The sequence below is a fragment of the Gambusia affinis genome, linkage group LG21, assembly GCF_019740435.1.
Source record: "Gambusia affinis linkage group LG21, SWU_Gaff_1.0, whole genome shotgun sequence".
Classification (NCBI taxonomy): domain Eukaryota; kingdom Metazoa; phylum Chordata; class Actinopteri; order Cyprinodontiformes; family Poeciliidae; genus Gambusia; species Gambusia affinis.
The window spans coordinates 6,658,209-6,680,780 of record NC_057888.1 but is presented as its reverse complement, the minus strand read 5'-3'; the positions used below and the strand labels follow the sequence as shown (position 1 = coordinate 6,680,780).

The 22,572-nt window shown below is 40.9% G+C and overlaps 1 protein-coding gene across 3 annotated transcripts in view; it reads left to right on the top strand.

Annotated features, from left to right (window-relative positions):
* The window catches only part of gli3 (GLI family zinc finger 3), a 119,594-nt gene that overhangs the window by 13,226 nt on the left and 83,796 nt on the right, over positions 1–22,572 (top strand). For all 3 annotated transcript variants that reach the window (XM_044104629.1, XM_044104630.1, XM_044104631.1), the window contains exon 2: positions 11,837–12,010. In XM_044104629.1, coding sequence (XP_043960564.1) covers positions 11,878–12,010 — 133 coding nt within the window. In that variant the 5' untranslated portion in view covers positions 11,837–11,877. The remainder of the gene's footprint in view (positions 1–11,836; positions 12,011–22,572) is intronic.

Sequence of the window (22,572 nt, the reverse complement as noted above, 5' to 3'; positions counted from 1 at the left end):
ATATATATATATATATATATATATATATATATATATATATATATATATATATATATTGAGCCACAGATGGCATGAATGGCGTTTTATAAGTTGGTTCCAATTAAGATAATTTTTTATCTGCCAATTCTGATTTTTGTTGTCTTTTAGATGACTATTGACACCACTAGTAAAGATGTGTAAAAAGTATTTAAATAAATTCAAATTCAGTAAAAAATAAAATCCCCACCTTAATAAACTACATTGTTTACTTTTTAGACTTATTCCCTAAACAAAATGTACACTTTTACTGGAACTGATTGGTTGTTTTCCTGGAGTATTTATGAGTTGGAGAGTATAAGAAAAGGAGAGCAGTGATGACACATTTTAGTCATGTATTATCAATCAGATTGTGTTTGAAATCAGGTGCTGTTCTTTTGGTCATAGGGACAATAAATAAGAATAAAAAAAAACATCAAACTTTTCTTTTAGATGCAAAGAAATGGAAAACTCCCATCCTCTGTCAAGCAGCATGTTTGTCATACTGAATCTAGTAAACTCCTGATGAAGCTACACAATGTTTGTTTTCATGAAAAATATTGGAAAAACCTTGTAATCCTTCAGTTTTCTGGGAATTTTTAAACTATTTTGAAACTACAGAAACACAAAGTTCATCAAAGTGGGATTCTTTGTGTTATGTAGTCCAGAGAAAGAAAAGGAATTGGCAGAAAAAGCTTCAAAACAAGAAAAGACAAAAGTCTTGCGTATTTGTAGAGCATTCCTAATATTTCTGCCGTATTAAGTCAGTGAGCAGATTTTATCCATAATACGCTAGTTATGATGGGCCAAGATGAAATAGTCATGGCACAATAATCTGAGAACTTATGATTTCACTGCTTTAAGTATGAAATGATGAATAAGAAAAGAAAAATAAATTGGAGTTTAGGCAGCAACGGATGGGCGAGGGGCAGCGTGGTAATGGTGCTGTGCCCCATAGAGCTGGAGAAAACAGCAGTTTCTCTGGGTTTTCATTGAAAGAGATTAAAACATAAAAAACAAGAGAACTTTAAAAGCAGTTTCTGCACATTTAATCATTATAATTATTAAAAAAACGTAGATGAAACTAGGAAACTACACCCTCGAATATGTGGTGTTTCAAAATACTTAACTTCAAAATACTTTACAACTTAAAGTTCTCCTGCCACATTATGCACCTCTCGATCCGCCTCCGACATGTTGATTTACGGGGCTGGCCTTATTTTAAGGTTATTTTAACTACATTTTTATGTCATCTGATGCCAGATAACAAGAAAGAAAGCAAAGATAAAACCAAATGATCCATTTCTCTATCTATGGAATGTGTGACCCAGCTCTTGCCCTTTTTGGATCGGTTCCCATCCACACAGGAAGTCTTGCATTAAAGCAATACCCTTCATTTTCTTGGACTCAACCCCCACTTCAGTTCCCCACCCGTCTTCTGTCTCTCCCTGCATTCCTCTGAATGACTGTGTCACATTTCAGGACGGCTTCATTCAGCATTCCTTTACATCCCAACTTGTTTGCCCTCCACTTCTCATTTTTATTTTTTATTTTTCTCCCCCTCATGTCTGCCTTCGTTTAGGTCTGGGTTTTTTTATCAGAGGAGAGCCAAACACCGAGACAACTTCATCTCATCCAATTTTCACCCCTTTAATTCGGTTTAAATGGCGTGGCCGCGAGGGCCGAGCCGGGAATTAATAAGAGCCAATAAAGCTCGCCGCTGGGGCTTCGAGGCTAGTCTTTAAGTAAACATTATGACTTCTTGAGGGGGGGATTCAGGGGCAGCACTTGATGAATTGTGGCGGAGCTCGGGAAGGGCTAATTTCTCACTTAGCCGTCCTGATGGGGCTGGCTAATAGGCCTTGCTTTGCCTGGCTGATTGTCTGCTGGCTTTATTATTGTGCATTATCGCGCTGCCCCCTGGCTGTTTTTAGTGTTCGGCCCCGGAGACGCCAGAGCCCGTCATTAATCACGCAGCGGCACTGACTCATTCCGCTCCAACACTTTTTCCCAGTGACACGGTGAAATGAAGGGAAAGAAGAAAGACGGGAGAGAAAGCACAAATAAGATGCTCAACTAAGCTGAGAGAAAAGTTGGCAGGGCAACTTTGAATTGCCTATAGATGGGGCTCGGCAACAAAACCTGAAAAAGTCAGTTATATACGGCTGGAAAAGGCACAGAGAATAATATTCTTCTGTCTCCTGGGCGAAGGAGAAGACCTTTTGTCAGCCGTGCCCGCTGCCACTACATTTGCACGGGACCATCTATCTGCTTGATCCCTTTCTGAGCAGCACGTGTGAGGAGGAGGCACAGAGAAATGTTCATGTGTGTGTGTGTGTGTATGTGTGTGAGGTTTTCATCACTACGGGAATTTCTCTTTTCCCGCTCATCCCCTCCCTCGGGTCCCGTCTGCTATTTATCTTCCGAGTGCAGTGATTGCACTTGCATACCGAAAGGCGTGCGGAGCAGCTCACGCACCTATTCCTATGCTCACTGTGACATTTTCACGTGCGTTACACGGGAATCATGCTTTCAAGCGGCTCAGCCTACGGTGTTACATGCACTCTTTTTGCTCCGAGAGCGTGGCGAAGGATGTTGCTGTCATGCTCTGCTCGTGGCATCGTGCAGAGCTCCTTCTTAAGCCGTGCATGAAGAATGCCTCCACAAACACAGACCTGTTTTCTCTGCAGTTGAGAAGCCCTTTGACAACATACAGATCCCATTCTCCTGGATTTGCCGTGTGCAGGGGCTACTTGAATGGAAAACTTGGCTAAAAGTCTAGAAAGTAATTATTCTACGAAGTGAATTTCAAGCAGTTGGCTGCAAACTACAGCGTCTTGCAAAAACATTCATTTTTCCTTCAACACTGTTTTACAGTTTGTGTTGTAAAACCTTAAGCAGCAATATATTTTATTGGATTTTATGCCGTAGACCAGCTCAAAGTAATTGTGAAGTGGAAGGAAGAACATACATGGTTTTCAACATTTTTTGGGGGCTCTTTCACTGAAATACCTCTAGTAAAATGCAATGCTGGAATTGAAGGTCACTTAATTAGTAGTGAAAAAAGAGCATCATGAAAACGTGTTAGGTTATTAAAATGTGTCCAAAAGTGTTGAACATCTGACAGACAGAGTTCATTTCATCCAACTTCCACCTCTTCTTTTGTCCAGCAGAGACAGAGAAACTGTAAGGACTAAGGATGGGGGTTTACCCATCAGCAGGACAAACACAACAAAACTCCCAACTAGATCTACAAATATTTAGATCAAAGACATTCATGTATAAAAATAAACAGATATTCAACTGAGAATTTGTGGGAAATTTGTGAATCCCTACTCTACTCTTCTCTGTCTGGATCTACTTTGCAGTCTGTAGATGCGAGAGCAGATACCAACATTCTCCTACGGAGCTGTGATTGCAGAGAAAGGTCATTCTGGAAAATAATTGCTTCAAGGAGGTTGAATTTCGATGTTGACCTTTTTTCCCTAACTTTCATAGGAAAAATGTTGAACACCAGAATCATTTTAGTTTTACTTCACAGTTTTTCACAACTTTGTGTTTGTCTCTTATACAAATCATGTCTGACACAATATCAGTAAAGGGGTATAAACACTTTTGCAGGGCTTTGTACGTCTGTATTAAGGAAAAAATACTCAAAACCTTTTGGGCAAAGGGTTTTCCTTTTTCCTTAAAATTCTTTACTAAATTTGCTGGGGTAATATGTTCTTTTTTTTTTTTGCGTTTACCATCTTTAAGTTGCTGAACAAGCTTTTTTATTTCCCTTCTCAAGAATCAGGAAAAGCCTCAATGTTTTAGCATTTTGAAGAGAAGAGGGAGATACAAATATGCTATAAGTGGGGCAGAGCAGCCGCAAAGCTGCCAGCATTATCCATTGTTTGAGTCGTCACAGGCCTCGCTTCCAACGAACAAGTGGCTCACAAACAAATGCAAAGTCAAAATATATAAATAAACACGCTAATAAGCGTTGGGACTGTGGGGAGAAGGAGCAAGACTTCCATTGTGGCACATGCTTTATTTGGCCTTTATCTACTGGGTAGGGAGTGCAAACGAGGCATCGTGTAAGCATTATGATTACATCGTGTGGGTTTGTTACACGGGAATGTAAAATGCACTCAGCTCATTCTGCTCTGCAACGCACTGGGTCCCTCACCAGCCCTCCAAAGCATCCGAAGCGGAGAGGTCTGAGCCTGCTAGGATAATCTTATTAGCTGCGCTGAAAGCTACTGATCAACTCTGTTGTTGCACTGTTTGTCCTTGGGAAAAAATAAATGAAAGTACTTCACGTTGGCGCAGGCTTTCATTTTTTAAATTTCTTGTAGTGTGCTCGTGGCCGAGAACCCTTACCTGTTTGCTAGTAAGAATACCTTGGAAACTTTTTGCCCATTAAATTTGGAGAAAATAATGCAATTGAGCCACTAACATGTTCATATGCAGCATGTCCAATGACTGACAGAGGCTAAAATCTGAAGCCAGGTCTGCCTTCCTGTTTTCTGCTGGAAGTTCTGGTCTTTCTCTCCCTGTCGCTGCCTGAATGAATCACAAACATGCATGGATATGTGATAGAAAATACAGTTTCTGTTTATGTAACTTTTTACATTACTATGCCTCACTCACTCTAGAATTAGCTTAGATTTGTTTTTCACTTTGCTGCCTCTTATATTGGTAATAATATTCTTTGGATTGATTTTGTTTATTTTTCTCAAGGACATTTTCTTAATGTCCTTAAGAACTATAAAATTTTATGTTTTAGCATTCAGAAGAGGTGCGTGCAGCTAACCATTAGAAGCTAACAATAATAAACCTACTTTATATATTTACAAACTAAAGAGTTAAACTTTTTTGATGAGTCTTTGCAACACTTGAGCATCTTTAGCTCAAAATTTATTTAGCTTAAACTAACCTAGGCTAAATATTTCTGCACTGTCCAGAAGATTTTTAAAACACAAAGGGAGCCTTTCAGTATTTTTTAAAAATAATATTAACATCTGATAAGTGTTGGTCCACATCTTCATATTAGTACATCCCTGCTTCACTTTATATGCAAAACAAAAAAATGGTCAAATTTACTCTTCTCAGGATAATTCGTAAAATCTTCTCTTGTTCTCATAATCCAAGTATTGTGTTTGACCACATTTAGTGATGTATTGTAACACCCCCCATATCTGCCATTTTTATATGTGTGTGTGTGCGTGTGTGGCTGGGTGTGTCTAATTCCCCGTAAATGGACCCTATTTGAAGGGTTGGTCCCCATGAGCTGTAAGGCCAGGGCTTATTGCCATCTGGGCATGATGTGAGGTTTTGTTTGTGAATGGTGAACCGCAGCCACCAAATCCCACTCTTTTTTTCCCAGTTTTTTCCTTTAGGGGCCAAGGGCAAGCTTTAAGTGCAGTGTCAAACACAACGTAGTAACCTGAGCATGTGGGGTTTTCGCTAAGAGTTCTTCTATTGAATTTAGGAACAACTCCTGAGACTTCCTCTAAGCACCAACAAACACTTCCACTGTCCCCCTTAAGTACTCTCCCCTCACATTTTTCCCAATCCAAACACATGCAAAGCAAGCATATTTTGTTTTATTGCTAGATTCAGCTAATCTTGCTGGAGGGCTTTGACTCCTTCTCCCCCTCCTTCTCCTTCGCCCCTCAGTGTTTTAGTCATTCCAGCTGTGAAGGAGCCCTTAATATTGTTGGCATAGCTGCAAATTGTGCAAAACACACATTGGACACACAGGAAAACATGTGCAGGCATGGAGGGGCACAGTGAGGTGCACACAGATGCATGCATGCATACACATACAGACACACGCTCCTCCCCCTTTCCATTCATTTTGTTCCTTATCCCACTTTTGCTCACAATCTGCCTCAATCGTCTACATCTCCCATCTCTCCCCTCCCCTCTAACTCGCTGCGCTGCGGTGCGTTTGTGCCGCGCTGATAAGCCTAAGATAGCAGATCTCGGTGGTCGCTGATGTAATGATGATGAATGCTGCGGTGCTGCCAGTCTCCCCCTCGGGGGGCCCTCGACACTGAACAGTCGCCCTAATGAAATGAACTCAAATACGGCACCCCGTCTGCGAGGGAGGGGGCCGCCAAATCAAAGACGACACTTCAAGAGTTTATATTTAAATGTCCGGAGGTTTCTGACAGTATGTGTGTCATAAAATTAAGTGTGTGAAGATGCAGGCTTTAAATAACTGCAACAGTGATTAGTTTTTTGATATCATTAGTACTTGTTTAAGCTTGCATGAAAAAAAAAATACTTTTTTTTTTCCAAAGGGAAAAGTTTATTTTTGTGTTTTACTTTGATGTCTACAATTTGCAGATGACTTTCAACTCTCTGCCTTTGTTACCAGGGCGTATAATTTATGTTAAATTGATTTGCTTAATGTGCTTAAAAATAAGATTTTTCTTCTAAGTGAACAGTTGAAATTGTGGTGTTTAAACCTGTTTAATCTTCAGCCTTGTCTGCGTGGAAGGATTACAGCTGAACACAAATAACGATAAAAACCCTCTTTTTCTTTTCTCTAAGGCCTCGTCCACATGAAATTGCAGTTTTTCCAAAGCAATCCCTATATTTGTCGTTTATATAAAGTTCTTTATAAATATGCTTACAGTGGTGCCTTCATTCACAGGATAGATGAACCAAAAAACTATACTATCACTGACCTCTATGTGATGCTGTAGAGCAGGCATTGAAGTACACTAAAAATAGAAGAAGGCTTGCTATCAGAGGTGGTAGTTATGACATCATCTTTTTCAAAGTAAGATGTCCACACTTGGGTGTTGTTTTAAGATTTTTTTTGCCACTTTGAAATCCGTTCCAAAAATGCAACTTCTGAAAAATGAAAAAACCCTAATAAACAAAGTCATCGATGGCCAGGTTCTGGTTTCAAGGTATGACACAGTTCTACAAAGTCACAGATTCATGAGCATGATGATTTTTCTGCTTACAGTGGACTCCCACCTATTCATGGAGTTATGTTTTCTGTGTAACATAGCTCTAAATTATTTGTGAATTTTTCAAACAGGGAGTTAAAAGCATTTTTAGAGAGGTTGTTGAACTACACATGGCCCACATTGCTCCATAAACCCTCCAAATACTGGGGTCCACTGTATTTGGACCCGTTCTGTCATTTAAACTCGTTTTCATGAGATAAATAGATGGGGCTGAATTTTGTCTGGTTAAGCCGTATTTGTTGCCAAATTGAACAATTGAGTGCACAGAGTGAAGCAAGTACAGTCATTAAAAGGCCCTGTGTGTAAAAGTCCTAAAACCTTCATGAAGATTTCTTTACACACTCTGTGCTTCACAGTGTGTGAAGTACAGAGGGATAGTTGCTGTTTTATCTTTTTTTTCAAAGACAAGAAGGACTTTTTAAACTGACTTTATTTAAGCAATAAGCATTTACTACCACAAACATCAGTCCCAGTATCTACTCAATAGAGGAAATAGACTCCATCTTTAATTATTTTATGAAAGATTTCAAAATCTTACATATTCAGACTAGATTCTTTACTGTCAAATGTTATCTACAACCATATTACTTTCTTTTTAAGCTTCTGCTTGAATAACAGCAGGCATACCTCTGTAGGCAATCAATCTCCTTTTTACTATCAAATTATACCCTTTGTGCTTTCTCCAAATTCATTTTTAAATTTCTTACTGATTGTCAATATAGCTGACTTAGAGACTTCTTCCTTCAGTAGCAACTTGAACCCTGAAGAGTTTTGTGTTTTGGTGCTTCTCTAATGCCTTGTTTTCACTGAGTGTTACAATATGGGTCTGTGTCGTTCAGTACACTATTTTATAGTCTGGCATATTCAGAAGATTGTTTCCACAGCCTCTTGGACTTTCATTGGAGGGAAAGTTAAACCCGGACAGATAATGTTGCATCGTTCAAGTGCGACAACAAACTTGACACACTTGTTCTTGTCGCAAGCTGTGATATTTCTGTCCCTCAATCAATGGGTTGTGTTGTGTTATGCCAGTAGCTCTGAGCTAAACGTACCATTGTCCTATGACAACTGAAGGGGGCAGAGGAATGATGAGTTGGTTGTTTGGGCCTCTTTTTCTATGGAAACAGAAAAATAGCGTATTAAACCCATTCTGTATTACTCAGTGGAAATGAGGCATAGTTGCACTTTGTCACTAATTGTGTTAGGAGGACCATTAATGTCCAATACCTACTTGGAAATGACCTGTTCCAGTCTGAAGTTGCACACCAATTTTCTTTTGTCTGTTTTAACTTAATAGAAATGGCTCATGGTGTTTGATGTCAGAGGTGAAGGGTCACCTAGTAAAAAAAACAATGGTGTGTAGTGTAAGCTATTATGTGGAGTGTTATGGAACACCCTCTTGAGTGTATAATGAGGTCGTTGGATGAAAGAGTCTTTGCGTTGGTAAATTTCAGGAAAACTTCCAGGAAAACTGATAAAAATGAGCAACAGGACAGACGAAAGCAGAGACGGGAACATCTGCAGAATTGGGTGTGGGCGTCCAGGTCAGAGGGATTATGGGTGAAAAGGTCCTGCTTTTAATTGCTGCTTTGGAACTGTGGACTGCTTTGCGGAGTACAAAAGGCCCGTCAGACACGCTTCAGTTGCTTGGACTTCTGAATGTTTGCCCGACCAGAGGAATGCCCCGCTTTCGCCTCAACTCCCCCCATTTCAATTCAATCCCCAATCCTGACCCTCGTATTCACCACACTTTTCTTTTTCTCTCTGGCCCCCGCTCACCTGGGACACATGCATATTTGCATTTTTTGCTCACAAGCACTTTTTTTTTCACATCAAAGTTTGTTGTTGTTAATGACGTTGTTGCAGGAGTTCACAGACCTGCATCACACATGTTCTAACAATTACCCTCACACATCAAATAAAACAAACAAAAAAAAAATAAATCACTGAGAAGTGAACTGAGATAATATCTTCACGAGCTGGTCAAAAAAGCGTCTCCAGTTTGGGGACGACTGGTATACGTGTATTCAGGCGGGAGCGATTAGAGGACAAGCCCTCGTTTAATTCTGTTTTGATTGGTAGGGGTGTAATTGCATCGTGTTATTTTTTCCCCCTCTCTCTCTCTCTCTCTCTCTCTTTTGTAAGCAATTGCTTACAGATGTTGTTTTCGGGTCAGAACGGATGACAGACTGTGGTTTTTCAGGGGGTTGGGAAGAAACAAACAAAGCACACAGTGTTTGTCTGAAGTTTACCCCTCAACACTTCCCCCTTTGCCTTCCTTCCTTTGGGAGTTGGAAAGAAATCACCGCCCCCTACTTGTTTTAGGCTCTGCAGCACTATTCTTTTTGCATTCTAGCTAACTTTACTACCTTTTAATGCTTGCATGTTTATGGAGCGCAGGACAAATAAATAGTTGAGGGAGGTAATTAACCTGTCTTTATTGTAAAGAAAATGCTTGTTAGACTAAATATTTCCACTTGTTATCCATGAATTATGGAGTCTGTCCTCTACTTTGTGCCGTATGTCCTGTACTTTGGGTAAATGAGGGGTTGTGTTGTATCACCATCCATAATCAGAGGACCTACATGACCTAGATAGATTTGAGCTTGTAGACAGCCGTTGAGGTGCTGAACTGAGCAACATGTCTGCTAGACTTCTGGCTGAACCCCTTCTTAAACCCACAGACAGTATTAACTTGAACCACCTTTATTCTTTGAAAGAAAAATTGCCCGGCACCATGATATTCCCAACGGGGCCTTCAAACAAGCCTTGTTTTTTCAGGACTCTGAGTGTTTCTCTGTCTGTGGTATCCCCTGAAGGTTTCGCCTTTCTCTCTTTGGAAAGAGCGCTGGAGTGGGATTATCAGTGTATCCACAAGCTGCCTTTTCGTTTATTCTGAGATATAAAACCTTGTCAGGATGTCCTGCCTTGCTCTCTTTATTGAGCTGTTGTTTTTTGTAAAAAAAAAAAAAACAGTCAGGAGTTTAACTGAAAAATAAGATGAGCTGATGTTTGGATATTTAACCAGGTTTGGTCCTGAAGCAGATCAGAGTCCATCAGGTTATGGCTAAGTAAAACATTGTGTTTACTTAGCATTTGAGTTTTCTTAAATTTTATTAACTACAGTTTAAAATAATTTACTTTGTGTCAGAGAAAATATGGCTGATCTCTCTTAGAAAATGCAACTGAAAACAAAATCACCCAATATATTTGGTTTGGATTTTGCTTGGTTTGTAAAATCTAAAACTGAACATTTAAAAAAAAGACACATCCTAATTTGAGAACATTTATTCAGGGGAGGTAATAAACCTATGTTGCAACATATTTGTTGTATGTAATTGATTAGTTGCACCCCCTCCTGTAAAATTTTGTAACCAAAACCTTTTTAAATTATTCTCTCAATTAGCCTGGTAAAAACCAACCCCTTCTTGCAGCTTTGCTTCATACAGAGGGTCTGGACACTCGGATGTTGACGTTTTAAATTTTACCCAATTGCTTATTTTTGCCTGTGATGTCTGTAATGTAAACTTTGACGGTTGTTAATGTCAATTTAGTATTTGGAAGTGTGGCCAACACGGACTGAAGGGCTCTGTTCACTTCTTCTTCTGCCATTACTACAACTACAGGCAGTGTCCACTTCCAAAACTCTTTCTTTAGTTTGCTGACTTGTCCAGGTGAAATTCAACTGGACAAATTGAGTTCAGTGGGTTAAATCCTGGACAGACCACTGTACATTTAAAACTGGTCAAGTGAACTTGCATAGAAATGCAACGTCTAGGCTAACTGTCAATTGTTAATCCATGAATTCCTGCTTTCTTGGATTAAATTCATGACACAAAATTGTGGCCTTTTTTCACCACTCTTAAAACCCCCCCCCAAAAAAACAAACCAGAACATGGCGTTCAAATAAGGCAGATGTGTGTTTTTCATAAATAGATCATACCTTCTTCTAAACTCAGTTATTCCTTCAGTCAGAGTAGAAATTAACAAGGCAGGATGGGGAGCTCAGTTTATTTTCCTACCATACACTTTGAGGAGTATTGCGAGGAAAAATATATTTCCAAAGACTCAAGAGATTTTGTTTGAAACATTCAGACAGGAAATCAGCAGAGAGAGAAGGGGTAAGAAATGCAGCAAGGTTCCAGCATCGGAAATGAAATGCTGGATGGCTGCGTTGAGGACTAATGGCCTCTGTATGTGATCCACCATACCAGGAGAAATCAATCAGAACCCAGGATTCTCGAAGATCTCGAGCACAGCTCTCAAACTCCAGTCCTCAAGGGCCGGAGTCCTGCAGTTTTTTGATGTGGAATGAAATGACTTAATTGCCTCCTTCTTGTGTAGATCAGTTCTCCAGAGCCTTGCTAATGACCTAATTATTCTATTCAGGTGTGGTGCAGCGGAGGTACATCTAAACATTGCAGGACACCGGCCCTGGAGGGCTGGAGTTTGACACCCCTGATCTAAATAATACTGTAAATAATACTGATCGAAAATGTAAAGATTTTAAATTACATTTAAAAAGTGGTCCTTTAAACAGGGTGAGAAATAGTTACAAGTTGAGGAATCTTGTCAATATGAAGCACATGTCGAGATTGGTCTGCTGCTATCGTTTTTATAATAAGAAATACCTTTAGTCTTTAGGATGAGGAAAACATATCTATATTCTATATGTCGACCTAATTAAATTGGCTCCTTTAGATGGATGAAATGACTCACACATGGCATACTTTTAAGAAAAACTGACGACAGTCTAAACTAAGAGGCCAGAGGGTGTGCATGTGCAATTAGCACTAATTCATCTTGTTACATTCACCTCATTTCTCTAACTCCTTCTTCTTCCCTAGTTTCACCGTCTCCATGAGGTCCTGAGGAATGAGCAATTGCCATGGAAACCCAGTCACAGGCCAGTTCAGCAGCTGAGAAGAAGAAGAGGGTGGAGACCATTGTGGCTACGAAGGGCTCATCGGCACGCACTGACATCAGCGAGAAGGCAGTGGCCTCCAGTACCACCTCAAACGGTACGTCTTGCCTCTGACTTCATACTGAGACTCTGCGGTTCATGTAGACCAGTGGTTAATCAATGTTTTGGGTTTTAATCCACAAAAGAAGCTGCTTCAGAGACCTTCCACCCCCAGCTATACATAGTGGAAAAGTGCATACATACCAGTAAGCCACTCAAATGAATATAGAGTGGCAGTACAAACTTCCTAAACAACTATTAGGCCAGAACTGGCTAAAGCAAAGTAGATGTCAGCAATGATTCTGGTGGTAGCATTTTTCAGGAAGGTGACACTACTAAACACAGAAGCAATTGGTGAATAGTACTTCCTTTGGGAAAGACAAGCGAGCGAAGAACAGGAAGTGTATAGAAACAATAGCTCTATTGATGACTTTATGCATTAAAAAGACACTGATAAACAGAAAAGGACAGCAGAATAGTGAAAAGGAAAGAAATCCAATAGGCCCATATTGAATGTTAGCAATAGCTTTTTATTTAGCATCTTTTGGGAAAAAAACTAAAATAGTAGTAAGCATCAAAAGCTCTTTTACAGAAAAAACATGGAGCTAAGCATAGGAGAGCTTAGCTTGCTTAGCTCCAAAATACTTTCTTATGTCAAATCAACAATTCAAGCAACATTCGGGAAATACATTTTTTTGTTTTTGGACTTGAGTTTTGGCTTTATCAGGTCACCGTAATTGAATCAGTGCATTTGAACAATGTACCATCTGTTCTCATTATGTAATGAAGACCAACACACAAAAATATGATTAAAAGGTTAACACTTGTGCAAATTCATCTCCGCCTTTGTTCTGTGTCATTACGGTTCTCGTACAACATTCTTTGGTAGCAGCTTTGGCATGTTTGTACAGTGAAGTCTTCAACACATGCCATTAAAAGGGCACAGAGCTTCATTAAGCCTGTCGTCATTCAGCCTTTCATTTTCAAATCTTTGGGTGGAAAGAGAAGTATTAAATAGCAATTTTTGTGGAAAGCCTGGGAGGATCAAGCCAAAGTCATAACAAAACCGGGGTTGAGATCACCACATCCTAAGCTGCAGCTGTGCTCATTAGTCGAGAGAGGATTTGGAAGGTTTTTGAATATGGAGAACATGCTGCAGGAGTTGGAACTGAAGGCTTGACGGAGTGCTTTCTGACTCACCGCCATCATCCAGTGGATGTGTGAGAGGGAAAACAAACAACCCGGGAAAGAGTAAATAAGTTGCTGCGACTTTGCCTCCAGATGGGACTTATCACAGGAAGTGGGTAAGGTAATGCATCCTGAAACATCCTGGGAACGCGTTCATTCTTACCCACTCCCAGATGGCCGACACAGTTTTATTCATTAACGGGGCAGCATGGAAGAAAAGTTAGTTGCGGAAAAAGCATGGCTGCAATTTGGATCTGTGATAGCGGATTTTTCTTAGTAATGTCCTTGTAATTACGGCACCTAACGACACATGTTTTGTCTTGAAAACCTAGCAAGGGGAGCCTGCTGCAGAGTGTCTTATTCTTTAAGTCTTAGTAGTTTCCTAATATACTTGAGAAGGGAAGGACTCATACTCATTAGCAGAGTATGGTCCATTTTTAAAATCGTAATCTCTGTTACAGAATCATAATATTGCTTACACTTTCTTTGTGTGGTTATAATTACAGCACATTCCCAAATTCTCCCCCCAGAACTCTTAACCTCTTATCAGGTGTAACCCTACACTGGCCTCAACTCTAACCCTCACAGCCCCCTGCCCTGCTGCCTCCATCCAAACAAAAGGTAATTGTGAGCATCTGTGGAACCCCTGTGACTACTTTGCGTTTCCTCCCTGATCTTAGCCAAGCAGAAGCTCTTGTGGTGTGCCCAGCAGTACAAGAAGTTGCAAAATGTGAAACATAACTGTGAAAAAGCAGCTGGAGGGATTTGTACATTTGTATTTGGAATTGCTCTCCAGCAGATATTACTTTTCTTGGATTAGATATATTTGGTGCTTTTCCCTGTTTTCTATAACTCAGTTTTGTCCAGGTTGAGTAATCATTGAGTGCTGAAACAGAGTTCCCACATGGTTGGGTAAATGGTGGCTTCATCCTGGGTGCCATTCATCTCTTCTGGCCCCCTCCTCCTCTTCTACTGACAGCTCAAAAGAGCCGACCGGGCCACGACAGTGCTGTGATTGGGGCTCTTTAGGAGGGGCTGCTCTCCCCTAGAGTTCTCATCATTCAGCAGGCAGGTGAACCACAAAGTCCACTAATTCTTTTTTCACATCTGTTCCTTGGCAGAATAAATTCTGTCATTGGGGGATCATTTGTGGTTTTAAAAAGTAGTAAAAAGTAAGATTTGATCATTTGCAAATTTTGTAGAAAAGTATCAGGGGCATGTTTCATCAACATACCCTTTACATCTACAACAGGTGTCATGGATTTCACCAATATTTTAAAAAAAGACAAAATGCTAGCACTTAGCACAACTAGTGCTTAAGATCTAAGCATTCTGCTTTTCAAATGGTTGCTCACATTTCCAGTCCATCAAGGGACATAACAGACAGAGGTTTAAAAAATCTACCATCCCTCATCAACCTTCCTGTTATCTGCTGAAAGTCCCGCTCTCTCTCACTCTATTGCAGCTTGAATGAATGGCAGATAAAAATAATCATTAAAATGGTCTAAATACAACAGTTGCTCTCTTTTACAACCTCTGATTTTGCTTTAAAACATTTCATTGGTACTGAAAATAGCTAATTTTGAATCATCTTTCAGTAATATCATCCACACAGAAGAGCACTGTTGTCAGAGCACCCTAGCAACCCTTACTGTGGTGCGTTCATGAACTGGCCAGTCACGAGTGAGGGCTGTTTTTGTATGTGCAACCTGGTAGCACTTGCACATGGAGTGTTCACTGAAAGACTGGATTTTTGCCCGGTTTGGATTTCAGGGTTAATCGAGCTTAAAGTCTGATTCTTTTCCTCGGTTGATTTCTGCTTTAGTTTACATGCTTTTTAAATTTTCCTTTGCTTAAAAATAGCAGGAGTAAAAGTCTCAGATGCAAGCAAGTGAAGCTCTGAAGGCCATCTTGCCATAGCCTTACGTTGCCAGAGAAATCCCTGGGCCAATACATTGCATGGCCAGAGCATTTTAAGGAGTAAAATAAGCACATGGATACATTGTAAAAAAAATCTCTTCAAAGAGGGGAGAAGAGGTACACAGAGGGGAGGGGCACAGGGTTAGATAGAGGAAGAGTGAGGGCCCACCGTCTTTTTAGGCAGCCATTTAAATGATCAACAGTAAATAGAGGGGAATGTCATCTGACAGAAATAAAGTTCCCGTTAACAGCGGGGATGGAAAGTAATTTACAGATACGCTGTCCCCGCCATCTTTGTGCCTCCCAGATAAGGTTTCATTTCAGAAACGGATAGGAGACATTTTCACTTACGGGCCCCCATTCTGGGACACCTGTGATAACAGCTTGTGGACCCCTAATTGAAAATGGGTTTCAAAATGGATTTTCACTTTTCTTCCTCCTTCCTCTCCCCCCTCTCATCCATTCCCTCCCTCCCCTTTCTTCCCTCTCTCATGACGAACTTCCCCCTCTCTGCTCCCCTCACCCCCTCTTTTTTTCCCCCTTGGCATTCCCTTGTCGTTGGTCGCATTGGAAGAACAGGGAGGGAGGGAACGAAGGGGGCCGAGGGGGGAGTGCAAATGAAGCATTGGGTGCAGATCATCCCTCAGCCTGTGTCACGGTGATGACGGCCCCATGATCCGTCTTATTAATGAAATCATTGATCACTTGATGGGGCTCATAATCAACGGTTTCTGCGCTATGTCCTGCCTCATCTCCTCCTTCCTCCTCCCTCTTCACCTCTGTTCTCCACCTTTGAGTTCCTGCTGACCCTCCTTACTTTAAAAAATAGAACTAAAACTTTCAAGATTTGCAAAATTTTTTGAATTTACTTAAATAGAAAAGTTGTTGGTTGCTTTACAAATTTTGCCTTAAACTACTGTCATTTGTATTTGGGCCTTATTCATTTTATGGGTGACCAGAGAGGGAGACAAGACCCCCCTCATGTTACTCTACTATGCCTCTTGGGGCTAATGAGAGAGAACTGATGGATGGATAAAAGACCTCTTGGGAACGCCGCCTGGTCTTATGGGTCAAACAGTCCAGTAGTGGAGGTGTTATAGGGCCTGACACACAGGAAAACAGTCTTTTATAGTCAACAGACCTGTTTATGGTGTGCACTACATACTTCTTCACCTCAATGTGACTATCTCTGTTCTAATACAAACTATTTTTTAGATACATACATTGGCCTACCTAGTATTCATCTCCATGTTAGAGCCATACATTTTAATGTGTTTAATTTTTTATGATATAACAAGGAAAAGTAGAGTTTAAGCAATAAAATGATGCAAAATGATGCGTGGTGGTGCCACGTCTCTCTTCAACAGAGACAGGGAAGTGGATCTGAGTTGATGAGAAGAAAGACCTTCTAATTCTGCAACTTTTAGATGTCTCTGTGGTTCAGCACACCTGGCTACAAAATTAGCTCTTTAGCAGAGTTCTGCAGAGCTTGGCTGCATTGCTAGTGAGGTGGTTTAGCCATTTAATTAAAGTGTGTAGGAAAAGGGACACATCTAAAAGTTGCAGGACTCTGGCCCTGGAGGAATAGAGTTTGAGAGCTTCTAGAGCTATAAAAAACTTGAGACTGGGGCGACGGTTCACCTTCCAGCAGGACAATGACCCTAAGCCAGAGGTTCCCAACTCCATTCCTTGAAAGATACTGTCCTGCAAATCTTAAGGCCTGGACTTGAGATTTGCAGGCTATTCATACATGCAGCACTTGCTTCACTGGAATGGTTTAATATGGCCTATTTAAAGTCTGGACCTAAATCAAATCTGGAATTTATGGCAGGGCTTTAATAACATTTGGTTAAATACACTTTTCATTCATTCTGACTTAGCTTAAAGAAACATTTCATGCCTAGCATATTGAAAAAAAAAAGACTACAAAGTTTCTACAAAGTTTTGTGTGATGTGGGGTGAAAATAAATGGACACCACACATAAAATTCCAATAAATACATTGAGGAATGTGATTGAAACATGACAAAATATGAAAAACTACAAAGAGTTTGAATTCTTTTGCAAAGGGTTTTATAGCAGAGGCTACCTGTTAGAGTATGGTTTGTAAAATCCCCGCATGCACACAAACGTTACTGAGAAGCCATGGCCATTTCATGGACCTCTGCACTGAAGGCAATTTCCTGCAGCAGCAGGGAGACAGACTTTGGCAGAGCCACCTCTCAGGGGCCTGAGGCGCAGGATTAGCTTAGCCTCGCTGCCACGCAGGGCGGAGGGGGAGCCTCAGCTGGCCAGCTCAACTCCAGCCCTGCCTAGCCTCTCATGTCTGGCGCCCTTCCGCCTGCCCAGATCCTCCTGCCGGGGCCCCCTTTGCTCCCTTCACTGCTGGAAGATGCACATAAGCCACTTGCCTGAAGACTTCTGCAGACTGTGGAGATGCCGCCAAAGCTTAGCTGTGGTGGAATTGTACATTTGCTCTTTATTGCTTAGCTGCTCAGCCTACTTGTTGTAGGACATGTCTGGCTTCAGAACTAAATGAAACTTCAAAAATACAAAACATAATACCCATTTTTATCTTTCTCTCAGTCCTACAGAGACTACAGAGACTGGAAACATATTGCAACAATGACATCGGATTGAGAAAAATACATGTTTGTGTGTTGGTTAGAAATTAATCTTTTACATGGTTTGTTTAAACCATGCTAGTCAATGATATTATTCGAATGAACAGTATCAGAAACAGTAAATACCTTGTATATTAAGTCAAAAGTTTTAGTCAAAGATGGGTTTAAAATTCATATTTTCTTAGCAGGCAGTGAAAGAGAGACACCAGCCTCCATGCAGTCTTGCAAGGATTAAGTGGATGGATCAATGTTGTCTTAGCTTGGGATAGTTGTATCCACATTCCTAATTTAGGTTGAACTCTGCCAGGGCTCCTTCTTGTCAACAACCCTGTTTGTGTTCATGAAATAGTCTTATTGTGTAGCTGTGGGAATCGTTTGATTTTTCCAAAAGATTTGGATTTGTTGGTTTTGAAGAGTCAGGTACACTAAGTCTAAGGTTCTCAACTAGAGAAAAGGTGAACTCCTCCCCACAGGTTAGGGGTCTCTGCCTGAAGTGGTGGAGCTCAAGCGTCTTGTTTACAAGTGAAAGACAGGATAGGATCTTTTCTGCAGTATTGTGGACGGTGCTTTAGTCTGTCATGGTGACGATACGACCCGGTGACATAACCTTCCTCTGTAAGATGTCTAGTTTCTTCTTTGGAAGGCAAAGCGCTCCGTCAACAAGGGAGTGCTCAGAGTACACCTTCTTGGAAGGAGGGGAAAACTGGGTAGAACCAGAACTCTCTGGATATGTTACATCCAACTCTTTGAGAGTCCCCAGAATGAGCCTGGACTGTGTTGTTGTTTGGTCCAGCAGGAAAATCCTTACATCCTTTTGACTAACACCTCAGATAAGCATGAGACAATGGATGAATTGATGTTATCTTAGCTTGTTTTTCTAGCATAGTTGTCATTCTATGATACTAATAGAGAACTGATTAAGTTAAAATTTATGTTTTGAGAATGTATATCAAAGGATTGAAATTAAAGATACTAAGAGTTATTTTCACTATGCTAATAACTCCTCAGAGGAACTTGGGGTAGATTTCAAAGACAGACTAAGAACCAAAAATGCCTGAAGGTCTAAGGTCACTTGGGTCAAAAGCTACAACCATCTTCTTTACTACACATCATCTGATAGACCATCTATTCAATCTATCATCCTGCTCCTGCAAAATCTGCTGTTCTGCTGCATCCTGGTGCCCTCAGAGGGGGTCAGGGGCGACCAGAGACCCCATAAACCCGTAAACCAATACACAGGGAAACAGCAGTTGATAGTTCTACCATCCTGTCCATTTGTTGACAGGCATCAGTAGCTTCCCTCCCACTAGGGGGGACAAAGCAGGAGTGTCCTGATCCTGCCTGGAGGATTCATTTTGTTGTCTTTTTCTCGACCTCCTCCCTGTTGTCTTCAATTGCCCTCTGCTTCTTAGTACTAGTGGGGTTCTCAGATAAATGGACTTAGAGGATGACAATAAAGCAACAATAAATTTCCTGAGATCTTTTTTTTGCTTTTTGAATTGAAGAAGAACATTTATTGCATTCAAATCATAAAACTACTATATAAACAGAAATAGCTGAATATAAGTTTTCTTTATGCCGTATAATTTGTCGCCATACTGGAAATAAAATATTTTAAAGTTGTTCATCAGTTGTCATATTTCCTATGTACCTTTGTACTTTGATGCTACAACACCTTTATTATTTTCCTCTTGTATATTTGCTGATGTGTTTGGGGTCATTGTCATATTGATGACCCAGTTTAGGCCAAACTTCAGCTGTCAAACAGATGGCCTTGTATTTAATTCCTTTTCACCAGGAACTCCTCTGTAATTCCATGAATGCAAAGTTATGGAGAGCCATTGTAGTCATTAATGGTAGGCTTTTCAATGTTACCAATAATCTAATAACCTTTGTCAGAAGTGCTGGATGCTGTTTATTTAGTGTCAATATTAATTAATAAGAAGCATCAGGCATTTAATGAGGCGCCACCTAGTGTTCAGGAATCAATGAAATACCTAGTAGCACTTAAAAAACACGTGGTGACATTTGATTTTTTTCTTTAAGGTCAGTGATGATGTCTTTCCACCCTGGTGTTAAAACAGAAATGTATCCTTCAGAGTAGCAAACCACAAAATATGCTGCTTTTATGGAGTTAGTCACATTTACTGATGAGAAATAAATCAGTTGTAAAGCCGTACTTTATTTTTCCTTTGACTGGTGATGAGCTGAATCAGATTACACAATATTTTAAGAATCAAATGAACAAAAACATTAACAAGCAAACAATAACAGACTATTTTCTCTTTGGTAGAAGTAGTGTTGTTTTTAAAAAGTTACAAAAATATGAAACACAAAAGAAACAGAGGATAAAACATGATCCTTAGCAAAGCACATTTGTAGAAAGTACAAAAATTTATTCAGATACATTGAAATGATTAGATCCTAAATTTAAGACAGAAACTGCCTGAAAGATCTAATCACAACTATTATGTCAGTATATGTATTCACAAGATAGCCACAAAAAAAAAAAAAACTGCTTGGATGCAATACTTGGTAAGCATTAAAAGTCCCATGCATTAAAACTCTGGCTGCTTTCAGTGACAAAGAACATAAAGGTTAAGGAGATTAAAGGAGCAACGTCGAGATAAAAACAAAAATGATTAGTGAGGAAAATGTGGTTCATTTGCAAATTATATTGTCAGTGGAATATTCAGCATCAACAGCAAAATGTCATGTTTTTCTAAATAATGCAGCGTGAATGTTAAAATGTGTTTTTCACCTGAAGGAGGCTGTATGATTCAGGTCAAACCAACCAGATTAAAACAAGACATGCTTTCATATTTGAAGGAGCAAAAGGCCCTACTCCCCTTAATCTCTCTCCCCTGACCTCCACAGCCCCCTCGGGTCTTAACTCTCACCCTGCTCACCGCTCCCTCTGTTCCCTCTCCCTTTTGCCCTCACAACTCTCTCCCTCGCAGTGTGAAAGAGGAGCCAGGATCAAAGGCCATAAACCACGGCAGTGATTTCTGGTGATTGATTAGAAGCAGAGGTTGAGAAGGAGCAACTCTCTCCTCTCTTCCACCTCTTCCCACCCTCTGCTCCGGTGCTCGTATTCTCCCAGGGCTTTTGCAAATAGCTCGGGCTTTAAGTGTGAAAAAGTGCTGCCAGGGCTTGGCAGATGGAGCCCAGAAACACATCCCTGGCCAGTTTTTCCTGCCCTCTTTCTTCGATGGCAGAGCAGAGCGTTGTCCGTTGATAAGAACCATTTGTTGTCTCGCTCAGATCTGGGGAGGGACAGTGTAATCCCCTCACCCTGGTTTGTGCTTCAAGCTGGAGGAAAAGAACTGAGGAGAAGGAGAAGGAGGAGGAGGAGGAGGAATTGATTTTCAGAGTGAGGGCATGTGGAGAATTGAACTCAGATGTGCAGCAAAGAAAAGCTCCACTCGTGGGGAAACAAATGTCTGTTGCTTACAGACAGGGGCTGTGCAGTCTAAACTTGAGTAAGTCCTTCTAATGTTAATTGCATAGTTGTCTTTCATTATTTTCCCCCTCTACCCTCTCCTGACCCGAGGACAACTTTGCCTGGAGGCCTTTCGACGAGCAAGTGGTCCTGTAAAGGCATTTTAATGGGCCCAGGCCACTCAGCAGCGCTGAGATTAGCGCTCGGACCAAATCTTTCCACATGCTTGCTTTTGCACAATTACACCCGCGCCTCTTTCTGCGTTTTACTGATCTCACCTGGAGCTGCAAGTCTAATGATGTTCGGAGTGTGGGGCCTTGCAGCGACATCTCTGGAGCCAGGAAGATGTGTCTCATGTCAGACTTCGCGCCAGACAGGCTCCAATGAGGAAGAGAGAAAAAGAGAGAGAGAAGGAGGAGGAGGAAGAGGGGGGTGAGAGTTTTCTCATCGCAGCTGGAGTGAAGTCAGGACAAGAAGCGCAATTCTCCTACGGTTTTGTTTTTCCTCTGTGGTATTTAAAAAATGATTGAGAGCATTTTTGAGCATTATGGAGTATCTCATTACGCTCCTAAAAGCTTCTTATCCGTCCGCATGCTCCCAGATATGTACACAAGCATTACAGGCTGCAAAAACTCCATCATGCATGCATGCAGATGTGTTCCTTTCCTCCCACTTTCCACGACTTGTGCACTCGTCACAGCTGCAGGATGGACCGGTGTTATTAACTGTTGGGCGACCTCATGACTTCATCTTCAGCGCAGTCAGAGGCGGCTCACATTATATGTCTCTGCTCGGCTCAATGGCCTCTTTGTTCTGGCTTGGCTCTGGAGCAGCTCAGCGTGGAGCTGCATGAGTCCAACAGTCCCACTGCGGCTCAAAGGGGAGGGAGAAGTAAAGATGTAGGGAGGTAGTGGAAGCAGATAGGGCAGGGAATTTGAGGGAGTCAAATAAGGGAGGGAAGATGGAAGGAGATTGAGGAGATTTGGGAAATACATGGGAACTGGGAGAAGGCCTAAGAGAACCAGAAGTGTGAACATGGAGCAAGAGTGACTTAAAAGGAATGAATACAAGTAAAAAAGGGATTTGATGAGGTAAAATAGGCGTAGGAAGTATAGAGATGTGAGAGACAACAGGTGAATCCCAACACAGCACTTATTCTTTTTAGTTCTATATTATTATTAGTGTTCATACACCCAATCTGAGCTCAAACCAAGATTAAGAAAATCAATAACTTTTGCTGAAGTCAGTGATGGAGAGGCGGATTCCTTTGGTGAGATTGACACGAGGGGTCACTTATGAGGGGAGCTTATTACCAAGGAGGGACAGGAAAAGGAGGGGAGTGTTGAAACACGAGGTATGACAAATAAAAGAGCGGAATGAAAAGGTTACGACATCGAGCTTAACAGGTATTTATTATGAAACTATGGGATTGTACGAGATACACACA